The sequence below is a fragment of the Phoenix dactylifera genome, chromosome 3 (assembly GCF_009389715.1).
Source record: "Phoenix dactylifera cultivar Barhee BC4 chromosome 3, palm_55x_up_171113_PBpolish2nd_filt_p, whole genome shotgun sequence".
Classification (NCBI taxonomy): domain Eukaryota; kingdom Viridiplantae; phylum Streptophyta; class Magnoliopsida; order Arecales; family Arecaceae; genus Phoenix; species Phoenix dactylifera.
The window spans coordinates 12,031,072-12,043,971 of NC_052394.1; the positions used below are offsets into that span (position 1 = coordinate 12,031,072).

The 12,900-nt window shown below is 36.9% G+C and overlaps 1 protein-coding gene across 1 annotated transcript; it reads left to right on the plus strand.

Moving 5' to 3' along the window:
• Window positions 1-6,988: 6,988 nt before the first annotated feature.
• LOC103698208 (anthocyanidin reductase ((2S)-flavan-3-ol-forming)) lies at window positions 6,989-11,728 on the plus strand. The gene is made up of 6 exons (XM_008780203.2): window positions 6,989-7,172; window positions 8,030-8,196; window positions 8,936-9,136; window positions 9,218-9,377; window positions 10,380-10,593; window positions 11,260-11,728. The coding sequence occupies exons 1-6, from the start codon at window positions 7,058-7,060 to the stop codon at window positions 11,408-11,410; spliced, it is 1,008 nt and encodes a 335-aa protein (XP_008778425.1). The 5' UTR covers window positions 6,989-7,057; the 3' UTR covers window positions 11,411-11,728.
• Window positions 11,729-12,900: the final 1,172 nt, after the last annotated feature.

The following is a 12,900-nucleotide window of genomic DNA, read 5'->3' on the forward strand; positions in this document are numbered from 1 at the left end:
GAAAACAACAAAAAGTTGAAAACCAATCTATATTGTACCGAATATCGTCACACTGTCACCTACCTAAACCACAGAGAATGTAGAACCACCAGAACAAATTAAAACTAAATTTATACCCTTAATAATTAATACTATTCCAGAGATCAAGGGGCTACATGAGGGTTTAGATTTATATGTTAGCTGACTCACTTGTTAAATATACGAATCAGATCTCGGCAAACCTATGCATGCATTTGGATCGTCTTTGATAGGGTTATTCTTGCTGCCTTTCTTTTTATTTTGGTTTTGGACACCTTGGGGCTGCATCTGGCACAAAAATGGGTGATTTTGCTTGCCCCTTGATTTTGTAATATGGGGGTGATACTGCAGTCTTCTGCCAGGTAAAGAAAGATCAATTTTTTGGCACTTAAGATTGTTGTATATAGGTTCGAATTATTCTCAGGTCTCTCTATCCACTTTAACAAAACTCGCTGCTGACCATGGGGCATGAGGATAGCATGCAGTATGAATTCGCTGCAATATTGCGGTCCAAAATTGAATCCTTACCTATGTATCTCGGCTTACCTCTATTTGACAGAGCACAGAGCAAAGTTGATTGGAACAATTAATTAACCAAGTTTTACAAAAAAATTAGCACTACAGAATGGTAAGCTTCTCTCCTTTAGGGGATGCCTGGTTATGTAAATGCAGTGTTGATAGCCTTACCTACTTATTCCATATCAATCTTCAAGCTCCATATCAATCTTCAAGCTCCTGCAGTTGACATGATCACAAAGTCTGAGATGCCTAAGGAATACCTAGTGCACCTTGATGAGCTCTTCAAGTAACTTCGAGAGTACAAGCTTTGACTCAACCTAGCAAAATGCTTGTTTGAAGCTAGTTTAGAAAAACTATGCAGGCTCAATATTGTTTCTTGAAGAATTGAAGTTGATCCAACAAAGATAAAAAACTATCATTGATTTCGGGCCAATTTGTTTAGGCGATATCGCAACAATATAGCTAATGGCATGGAGCAAACACCATGTGGATTAAGTTTAATAGAATTAAAGTAAGTAAGAATTACATGACTCTTGCTAAAACTGGGTAGAGTTCGACCATGAAAACTACCAATGGTGGAGACTCATGTCGAATAGATATAATTCGGCGATAATATGGATAAGTAAGTCGAAAGATCAAATCTTAGCCATAAAAAATGGTCGGTAGAAGACTGAGATGATTTTACGGTCTCAAAACTTTCTAAGGACAGAAGATCGTATTATAGACCGAGCAAAAAGAGATAACCAACATAAGCTAAAGGTCAATGAAATATGATTGTCGGTCTAACAGTTGCAGAATAATTATGCTTATAACATGAGTAGTATAAGGATGGCTAGGGACAATTACTAGAACCACTAGGAGTGAATAGTTATTGTGTTTGAGGATAGTTGTTATATATCAGTATAAATGTTAGAGTATCACAAAACCCAGTCAAGGAGCAGTGCGAAAATTATGTAGAAAATCTCAATCAGTTTTGACATCTCAATCAGTTTGACAGATTTAAAATCTTCCTAACGTCTGTAACAAATGTAGCTATTGTAAATCCTAGCTGTACTCCTTTAGATATTGAATTCTGTTACTTGTAAATCTCTATATATTGAACTAAGATACAAGCGAATTGTAATTAAGCCAAACAATTCAAAACTATGTCTCTCCCTTTTATGCTTGTTTCTTTTTTGGTATCAGAGCAGAGATCCTGAGTTCGAACCCTGTCTTCGCACTCTTAATCTTGTTATTAAAAAATTCACATGTTGGGCTCACACATTAAAGAAAAGTCCGGTCCACATATGAGGAGGAGTGTAAAAAAATATAACATATATAAATAAATCTACCTCATCCTATCAGCTTAAGCTTTTGGGATAAGTGGTGATTTCAAACGAACGATTTGTCTGGTTAATTCTGTTAACGAACGATACCTCAGCTTGCTAACTAGCTATGTGGAGGCATCCCTCCGTGGCCGGCTTCTTAGAGGGACTATAGCCGCTTAAGCTACAAAAGTTTGAGGCAATAACATGTCTGTAATGCCCTTAGATATTCTAACCCTATCTCCGTACTCTTTAACCCCGTTATTAAAAAATTCACATGTTGGGCTTACCCATTAAAGAAAAGTTCGGCCCACATGTGAAGGAGAGTGTAAAAAAATATAAAATATATAAATAAATCTACCTCATCCTATCAGTTTAAGTTTTTGGAATAAGTGGTGATTTCAAAATGGTATCAGAGCAGAGGTCCTGAGTTCAAACCCTGCCTCTGCACTCTTTAACCCCGTTATTAAAAAATTCACATGTTGGGCTCACCCATTAAAGGAAAGTCCGGCCCACATGTGAGGGGGAGTGTAAAAAAATATAAAATATATAAATAAATCTACCTCATCCTATCGACACTTATCTTTATCTTAATCTTATATTTTAGGAGTAGATGTATTTTAGATTTTCTACCCTAGTTTAGTATTACACCATTACCATAGCCTAACACTCACCTCTATATAGCGCTACACCCGTACTGTAGCCTAGCACTACATCTTTCCGCAATTGCTCAGTGCTACATCGCTATTTAGTTCCATTTCCTTCTAATAGTGGTGTGACAGCAGTGGAAGTCCTTGAAGATCAAGACAACTAGACCCATGCTACTACCTATTCTCTATTTGATCAAAATCTTTTCGGCTAGTCCAACGTAGGTGGCACGCCTGTACATGCATCTGCCGCTTGCCCAAACAATCTTGGCAATATTGTCCTCTGCCAACCAACCAAGTTTTCTGGCTCATCCGGAATGGAATAGAAAGGATGGCAACAAATGTAGACAGAGAAAGAAATAAGAGGCTTCTTGGGAAGAATTCAATATATGAGCAGGTTTATAGTCCTTTTACAACCCATCTTCAAGCTTTCAAGGGAGAAGATATCCAAAATCTGAAAAAATGAGTGTCAAAAGGTCTTTAATAAGATCTAAACTTGCCTGCACAATCCAGCTGTTCTTGTCCCTCCACTCCAAACAGGCCATTGTTGTTATACTTGTTCCCAACAAATATTTCATTAAAGATAATTTTGGGATAGCATGATGAGATTGGCAGGAAATTGGTTATTTACTATCTAGGCAAAAGGATGAGCAATTATGAAATAGGCTATACTAATAGAGAAGGCATGTTTAACACTGGTTTTAGCATGTTAGCAACTATGATACTATGCATGAGCTTATCAAATTATTGTGATCGTAATAAACCCTTTGAAGTACCTGATGCAAAATAACATATTGATTGGCAGACTGGCAAAATGACTCCTGCTATATTGGAAATAGATTTTCTTAAAAAATTAACTTGGCCAAAAAATCTCTACTTCTTTTTGTTAATTGGAGATATAGCATTCAAAATGGCCTTCATTTTATTTTTTATCCACTTCAATCTCTCTTTTGTATCCTAAAAATAAGTTTCTTGCTAAAACCCCAACGAGCACTTCAAAGGATTCATTTTCAACTTTTGATGTCTCATTCTTTGGAATGCTATTTCAATGTCAATTAAATGATTGTCCTTTGTTTCCGATTTTATCACAACATCATCAATATATATTTTCATAAATCAACCAACTATCATCTATATTTTCATAAATCAACAAACTATCATCAAAACATTATATTTATCGCCCTTTGATAGGTAGCACCATTATTTTTGAGCCTGAATAGCATAACTACCCATTCTAGGTACCAATGGTACCTGAACATCTGAATGCTTTCTTATTGGATGTCCTCTTCAGCTATGTATATCTAGTTATATCTTGAACGGCCATCCATAAAGGTTAAAATTCATACCTTACTGCTTCATCTATTAGGAGATCAAGAATTGGCACAGGATATTCATTCTTAAGCGCAGTTTTGTGCAAATTTCTAAAGTCTATGCAGGCTCTAAGTTTCTCATTTTTCTTGATTACTGGAATGATATTAGACAACCATTCTATATGACCGGTAACGGTAATAAAGCTTTCTTTCAATAATATTTCTATTTCTTCCTATACCTTCAAGATTACCTCAATGGATATTTTCCTTGGAGGTTGCTGATAAGATTTGAAATCTAGTTTGATGGGCAATCTGTGCCCAACTACTTTTCCATCTAACCAATTATTCCATCATAATCCTAAGCACAGTAATCCCTTTTTTTTGTGGAGCAAGTCAATTACTTTGTTATTATATTTAGAGTCTAAATTGTCACTAACATATATAACCTTTCAGCTCCCTTCAGTTCTCATATTTACTTCAATTAAAAGGTTAGCTTTCATATTCTCTACTTGCCTAGATTGGCATCAACATGCACCTAAGCTGCTTGTTCAAAAATCTTCAACATCAATTATACAGTCAGTATATATAATTAATTCATTTTGAACTAGTTTATTTGTCCTGTATATGCTGAGCCTCTTCAAAATAGAACCAAGTACTTGTTTTCTTAAACCCAACCTGACTTGTTGAGGAAGGTTCAATATTCGTGTTGTTCTTATTCATTGATTACCTTATAGCTATATGATTGGTATGATCCTCTAGTATAATACCAAGACTTAAAACAATCATATTTATGAGAAAAAAGAGATACGAGATAATTAAAACTAGGGTCTTTATTTAATGTCATCAATAGATATAGTGATCAGCTTTACAACATCATTATCATAGAATCTAGCCTCGACCACATTAGCATACGATAGAAATGACCTACTATCAGCCCATAGAATCTCCACATCATCAGCATTGGTAGAGTGAAGATTGAATATAATAATCAGAGTGAATCCAGTCTCTACTTAATAGAGCATTATAACTAACCTCTGGGTCCACCGCAAGGAAGGTTATCCATTCTCACTTTGTTTTCATGGCCACTTCCATTGGTAGGATGCTTTTAGCATTTGTTAATTATCAAATGAAGTTGTTGATTGTTAGCTTAGTTATCACCAAATCCCTTGTATTTTACCTAATTTCTTGAATACAAAAACTAATAAAAGATTAATTAAAGAACTATTGTTGATTAGTACATGATTGATCAGTCAACCACTCCAAATATATGTTTACATACAAAGGTTTAAAATGTCTACTCATCATGTTTCTCTATGACTACTCTTTTAGATCGTGATGTCATCCCATATCCAGTTGCCTCGATAAAGTGTACTTTTGTCTTTCTTTATGCTCGATCCTCAACCTAAGTGTGAAACCAATAGACTGTGCCCAGTCTACTTGACCGGCCCAGCCACATTTGGACCACTGCATGTGTGACGCACATGAGGACAATAGGAGGAAGAATCCTGTTGGAGTCTTCTTCCTCTTCCGATCACGGTGAGATCAGAAGTTCATCGCGATCCAGAGACCGGCCGGATAAGGCCAAGATCAGCTATTTAAGATCCCCTCCCTTCTCCTTTGAGCATGCCCAACTTCTAGCACATCCCTGCCTTCTTCAATTATATTTCCTCCTAGCATCCTTCCTAGTTGATTTTGATCCACCTAAAAAGACATAAGCAACGTTATTACCATGCCATAATTAACTTTAATATGAGGTATTGAACCAAATTTTGTCAATAGGAGGAAGCTAGGGAGCCCTAAATTAATCAAAGATTTTTTTACACATTAAAGCACTGATTTAATTAAAAATAATTTTATACCTTGAAAGGAAAGGGTGTTTTGTAAACAACAGGACTTATTAGTCAAGAGGAAAAATATACTTCGATACTCACGCGATGACATTGTCTAAGGGATACGAATGACTAGACCATGTTAATATAATAAATTAACTTCTGGAATCTAATATTGAACCTTTAAAGTTTTACGACCTAGTGTTTCTTGCAACACTTGAGGGAATCAAAGTATATTTTCCCTAATAATTACATAATATATGGTTGTTTTTTGTTAAAAAGATAAATATCCCCCAATCTTTTTGGTTACCTCTATAGTTTTGTTATTCAAGAGTACTTTTGGTAATTCCAAAAATAAGGTGGGATAAAATGAAGATGCCAAACTAACAACTAATTTCAAATCAGTAATTACCTAGTACAATACCATACCCAGTTGGCACCTGCAATAAAATGGTTGGAATAGTTCCATCCCTAAAGGCTCTATTTGGAACTAAAATAAATGGGTTTATCCACATTTATCCTTAAGATAACTGGCAAATGCGTTGAGTTGTTGAGTGAAATAAGTTATGCCCATCAACCAGTCAAACTGTCATGATTACATTTGAACCGGGCATAGTTTATACCTAGGTTCCCATGGTACAACTTTGGTTAAAACACCCTCCCTTATCACCCTTTATAATTAGAATAAATACCAATCTACACCTCCTACAATATTAATAAAATATTTATATTATAAAATATCATGTTATGTTAACACAAGAATATATGACATTATATTATAATATTATAATAATATAACATCAAATAATATTACACATTATGATAATGGGGTGACCCAGAAGGTACAACAACCACTGTTTCAGATCTATTAGCACTCCGTTTTGTTCAGGTTCGACTTGGATTCTAAGATTAAGTCTACGAATGAGGTTTTAGTCCTGAACAATCGAATGTATTCTCAAAGTGCATCTGGTACAGCTTGGTGAAAAGTAAGACTCATATATTTCACAGAACTTGCTCTTAACAAATAAACCTAGGCTTGTTATGGATCTAAATCCCAGATCCAAGCCGAATTAGACATCCAAAAAGTTAGTGCTACCTGTCAAAAGTTTGACGAGGGTAGTCCCAATCTTAGCTCATGGAATAAATATATGAAGATGAAGATATTAATCAGGTTAGGAGCATTACAAGCTAACTTGGATCACAGTTGGATCTAAGTAGCTTAATTAGGTGCCACCCGAATAGCCGGTAGCTGACTTGTTGGTGCACCGGCAGCCGCATGCCTAACCTACCATTGTTTAAACAACATGTCAACCTACATTTACTCATATTAAGGGAGTACAGGATACATACATACATATATATAAGTGACAGTGATCGTCCCTTCAAATTTGCCAGAAGGTTAAGTTGTAGCTAGCTAGAAGCAGCCAAAGATGACCCAAGGAAAGCTCGCCTGCGTCACTGGGGGCACGGGCTTTATGGCGTCAGTGCTCATCAAGCAATTGCTGGAGAAAGGCTATGCTGTGAACACCACTGTCAGAGATCCTGGTTTGTATTACGACCAATGCTAAACTACCATCAACCTCATGAACTGTTGGATTTTGTTATTTTAAAATAAGATTTGCTTGAGTGAATATGCTGACAGTTGAGTGCCGCAATAGGGGCAAAGCAGTTAAAAATTTAACTGCATAAATGCAGCGTTTCACTCCAAGAGGTGCTAGGCAGTTTTTACAGCTTTTCGTACTCCATAAAAGGCACCCTTCTCATTCGAAACAATCTGATTTTTTATCTATTTACTGTTATTTTAATCTCCAGTTTAATTCGAATTCCAGTTTTTGCAATCTACTTCGAAATAGAGCAGCCTTGTATCCTGAAAACAATATTGCTGTTATGCATAAAAGCCATTTCCCACTCTTTTCCTAATATGAACAATCCTAAAAATCAAGATTAGCATTTCATTAATCGCATGTATTTTTGTGAAGGTTGATGTTAGTTTCGTATTAATCGTGACCTCGCTCCACTCATATCTTCTTCTTCTTTTGGGTCAGTGAGCAGTTAGCCTCACAGAAGGACGAGTGCTTTTAAAAACATATTTACATCTGGGAAATGGCTGGAAGAAAGGGAGAGGGAGCAATGGAAGGGATTTGCTTGGCTGTCAATCTTTTAATTCCAATATTTTTTTTTTGGGAATACTAGAAATCACCTTTTGGATGGTTTTTGGTATGACATTGGTCCAGGAATTGTGAAGTTGATGAGCTTACCACTCCCTTCTACATCTCACTTTCTCCGTCTTCGCTGCTTGAACTCGTCCATTCCTCAGATTTTGCGTCACCTGTGCATGCAAACATGCCATTTTCGCTGTCTTGCTACATAGTTTTCAGTTCTTTTTAATTTTGTTGGTGTAGAGAAATCGGAAAAGCTCTCGCACCTCAAGGAGATGCAAAATCTAGGTTCCTTGAAAGTTTTCCGTGCAGATTTGGGGGTCGAGGGAAGCTTCGATGAAGCAGTGGCTGGCTGTGATTATGTCTTCTCTGTTGCAGCTCCAGTGAATCTGAACACTGATGATCCTGAGGTATTTGCACAATCTAAACCAGAAATGCAGAAGGATAATTGCTTACTTTGTGCATATATGTGCATGCTCATGTACTCGTGTGGATGCATGCATAGGTGCTGTGAGTGCATGCATGTATGCACGCAGGCACGCACGTGTAGGCTAAGCCTCGAGGTAACAAAAAATCTAAGAAATTTACAGCCATAACGATTTGCACCAAAAACAATAGCAAAATCAGGCAGGAGGGTTGCACTGGCATGTAAGTATGCATCCATAGACGCCCTGGAACTATAGAGCACCAGGCCTCGATTCTAAAGCCATTTCATGGATATGTTTCCAGAATGAAAGAAAACTATTAGACAACGGATACTACGGTGCACCAACCATCTCCTCATTAAGTTTCCCTTGCTGATGAGGGAGGACAGGATTGGTTTGACTCATGAGAGAGTAGTAAAATTACAAATTTAGAGACTTTTTTAACACAACAATAGTAGGGAGGAGGGATATAAGTGGAGGACTTCCCTCATAAACTTTTTGGGAAGTCATCACTACCTTTTCAATTTACCTGCCCCCATTCTAAGAGAAGGCAATCAGCAGGAAGATTGTTCGAAAACACTTACAAATACTTGTTCATATATTTAATCCAGACACCGAACCAAGCGAGCATATAGAAGCATAAGAATATATAAGGCTTACGAACAATTACAGTTCCTAGTTATCTTATTAATCAATTTATTTGCTTATCTAATTTTGATGATAGAATGAGCTTATCAAACCTGCTGTCCAAGGCATTCTGAATGTGATGAAATCATGCCTGAAGGCAAAGTCAGTCAAGCGATTTGTTCTAACATCATCAGCAGCTAGTGTCTCTTTTAGAAAGTCTAAAGAGAATGGTCTTGTGCTGGATGAGGAATCTTGGTCAGATATGGAGTATCTAACTACCGTGAAGCCCCCAACATGGGTAAGCCATTGAAAGATCCTCACACTTGCAGTACTGCCAAGCAATGACCGATAATAACAGTTGATGTATGCGATATTGCAGGGATACGGAGTCTCCAAGATGCTCGCAGAGAGGGAAGCATCAAGATTTGCACAAGAGAATAATATCAACCTTCTCACCATTGTACCTGCCCTTTCAATTGGTCCTGCACCAGTTGCCAGAGCTGCAGCAAGCATTGACATGGCTCTGTCCTTGCTAACAGGTGAGGAGCAAGATCTCCAGAGTCGCTTGTGGCTTAAAGATTAAATGGTAGAATATGTATATTTTCCCCCTGAAACAGTTATTTCTTTTAATCTTTCTATCTGGCTGCAATTATACTGCTACTTTCAGTCCCTCATTTAAATAGTTAATCCAGGAATAAGCTGGACTGCCAGGAATTATCAGCCCTCCCTCATTTATGTTACTTAAACCGATATATTCCAGACCCTTATTGCGGTTTAGTCCTGAAGCAAAATGCCCTTGCGATTTTCACCTTCTAAGGATGGCTGAATTTTTCTAATGGTGATTTCCGCTGACCACAGAACAGTAATTGTGGAAACAGCACATATCCCTTATTTATCCACTTGTTCCTCTTCAGCCTCCTCTCACTAAATCCTGATCACTTCCGAACATGAAAGGGATACTACAGAGAAAATGGATCCAAGCATTCGAATAGTTCCCCAGTTGTTGTTTGAATGTTTTGACACAAGTTAGATGATAGATGATTAGGTTAGCTAGTCTGCGACCAAAATTCGTTGGTAGGGAAAGATGGATGGAGCCATCCCCCAACACAGTACACAAGAGCAGCTTGCAATTAAGGATAGCATGCAACTTTTGCTAACCATAAATCTCAAGGATGGGAGATGGATATCAGAGCAACCATCAACAATTGATATTCCAGAGTTCCATGGATGTTCATGAGATCTTACAACATTTCGATTATAATATCACCCAATACTTTGGTGATGCCATCTTTGTACAGCATGCTCAGGCATCCAATGATCAACCAAATTGAGTAAGATTTTCGCATCCCTGAATATATAGAATTGAAGTGGGGGCTTCCTTGTTCTCATCTCTATTTTCTTTTTTCAAACCTTAATCTTGGCAGCCTCCTGCTATAAGCAAGCTAGTCATACTGGTCTTTTTGAAGTTCAAGATCTCCTAATATGAAAGAACCTTGGAGAATTTTCTTTCTGATTAATTTGATTATTGGTGCCATTCACAGGTAATGAAATGATGATCCATGGTTTGAAGATCATGCAATCAATCTCTGGCTTTATCGCAATCGGACATATTGAGGACGTCTGCAGGGCTCACATATTTGTTGCTGAGAATGAATCAGCTTCTGGTCGTTATATTTGTTGCTCAATTAACACTACTTTGCCAGAGCTTGCAAGCTTCCTCTCAAAACGATACCCGCGGTACAAAGTCCCCACTGAGTAAGCACCCCTTGTCTTAAAAGAGCTTTCTGTCAATCCAAAATGAAAATGTATTCCAGGTAGAACATAACAGTAACCATGACATAGAGACAGCAAGCCATATCCCAACTATTTGCAATCAGATATATCAATTCATCTTCTCGAATCATTTAAAGGACTACAACTTTAACAACTTCAAATGTCTCTCAACCTCCATCCAGGCCGCACTAGTATCTTCCTTGTTCATCCATATAAATCCAAAACCCTCTCCTCCCTTCTATTTCACCAGTCAGTCAGTCTTAATTACTTATCTACAACGTTTACCTTAATTAGTGTGACACCTGTGTTTTTTTCATAAAAACACATTCTTAAACTATATTTTTCCTTGTTTCTAACACATCCACCTCAAAATTATTATCCCTTAAGAAGTCATCTTGAGTGATTAATCCCTTATCACACATCTCCTGAATCACACAAGAAATGCAATCCTTTGCATCCATCCAAAAGCAAGACCTACCAATTCCCCTTAGAACTAAGGAAACCACACCTCAAGACCACTATTGAACCAGCATAAATGGCTATTATTTACAAAATCAAATCACAGAAAGTTAGTAGTGAATAAAGCATACTTATCATCTCAAATCCAAGTACTAATTGAATTTCCTTCTTATGAAAAATTACTTGCAGTTTTGGTGAACTACCAGAAAAGGCTGAGTTGAGCCTCTCCTCAGAGAAGTTAATGAAAGCAGGCTTTGAGTTCAAGTACAAGCAACTTGAAGAAATCTATGATGAAACTGTCAAATATGCCAAGGCCACAGGACTGCTGCCATCAAAATGAGGCTAACATCAAGTACTAGAATTTGAGAATCTAGGAAGCGACCATCTAAGTATTCTCTGGATTGCTTCCAAAATAAGTCTTCTGCCTAGAACAGCAGCATCAAGTTTATAGTTAGTTGTTTCCTACATTTTATTGAGGAGCTTCAAGCTGATTAGAGTTCTTTTAATCTGTCAGTGATGTTGTTATCCTGTTCTGAATCTAGAATGAGTGCATTTCGTATATGCACCTACCGATATCTGCTCTAGTGTTGTGGGTATATGTCACCTTGTTTTGATATTGAATAACTAAATATTGATCGGGTTACTCCACAAAAAAGAATGATATATGTGAACTACCATTCTCCTGTGCACTGGAATTTCCCGGTCAGTTTGATAATCTGACATAAGTATTCCAAGAAGAAATAGGTTAATTTAAGCCATCTAAGAGATCCAATTCTTCCTCCAGTGCACACCCCATCTCCTGTATTATTTCAAAAATTCCTCCAATAATCACATCCTTTCTACAGGTTGTCCAAATCAATTCAGATGAGCTATGAGTTTTAATTTAAACTGACACAATTTTCCCCAAGACGAAAATAAAATCATATGGTATAAATGATGTCATTTGTTTCTGTACATATATTTTAACGTTGTTACCTTGGACATGTTTTGTCCACATGCTCTAAATTAATTATCCATCCCTCTATGTTATCGATTTTTCCTGCTATTTTACTTTTCCAGAATTTTCTATTAAAATATTTTGAGATTCTTCTTCAAACCTTCCAAGTCAAAGGTCCTGATGCCACAAAGTGTTGAGACTTCCAATAAGCTACTTCGTTGCAGACCTTGAAGGTCCTAACTATATCTTGAAGCCAATTCAGCAAGAGATATACATCATTCTAAAAGAAAACCTTCAGTGGACCTTCATTATATGATCGTTTCAATGTGGGGATTTTGAAAAGTTATTTTGCATCTTGGGACCTTCAGTGTCATACCATAAACATTAAAGGTAAACAAATAAAAACCACTTGAATCATTGTAGTCAAAATTCTACTTTATTATAATATTCATTTGCCTGTGGAAATTGAGCAAATTTGCTGGATGCATAACTGAAATGAGCGGCAACTTATCATCTGAGACTAATGGTCCGTATTTAAAAAGCTGTACTGTCATCTGAAGAAGGATGGGGAGGTTTGAAGGCCTCAGGTTAATCAGATGACATTGAAAAGACAAGTTGTTACAAGTGATTTTACATGTAGAATGAACGGAATTGGTTAGTATAGAAGTATAAGAAATGCCAATGAGAGCTAACGAGGTCCCTAAGCCTAAATCTGAAATGCAAACAAGATGTTCTGATGGATTCCAGATGAGGTGAAAATTGAGAAATATAGGGAAATGCAGCTTCAAGAGACACTGCATGATAAAAAAATAAACCATTGCAGTGTATGTAAAGTGGTCTAAAACAAACTTGGCACTAACTTGCACTAACTTGCAGTTGATAGTTCCATTGTG

What these genes read in the sequence shown, in the direction of transcription:
- LOC103698208 (XM_008780203.2), top strand. Translation starts at nt 7,058, where the DNA reads ATGACCCAAGGAAAGCTCGCCTGCGTCACTGGGGGCACGGGCTTTATG. An exon ending in CCGTGAAGCCCCCAACATGG is followed by an intron (nt 9,137 to 9,217) that starts GTAAGCCATTGA and finishes GCGATATTGCAG; the next exon opens with GGATACGGAGTCTCCAAGAT. An exon ending in GGCTCTGTCCTTGCTAACAG is followed by an intron (nt 9,378 to 10,379) that starts GTGAGGAGCAAG and finishes TGCCATTCACAG; the next exon opens with GTAATGAAATGATGATCCAT.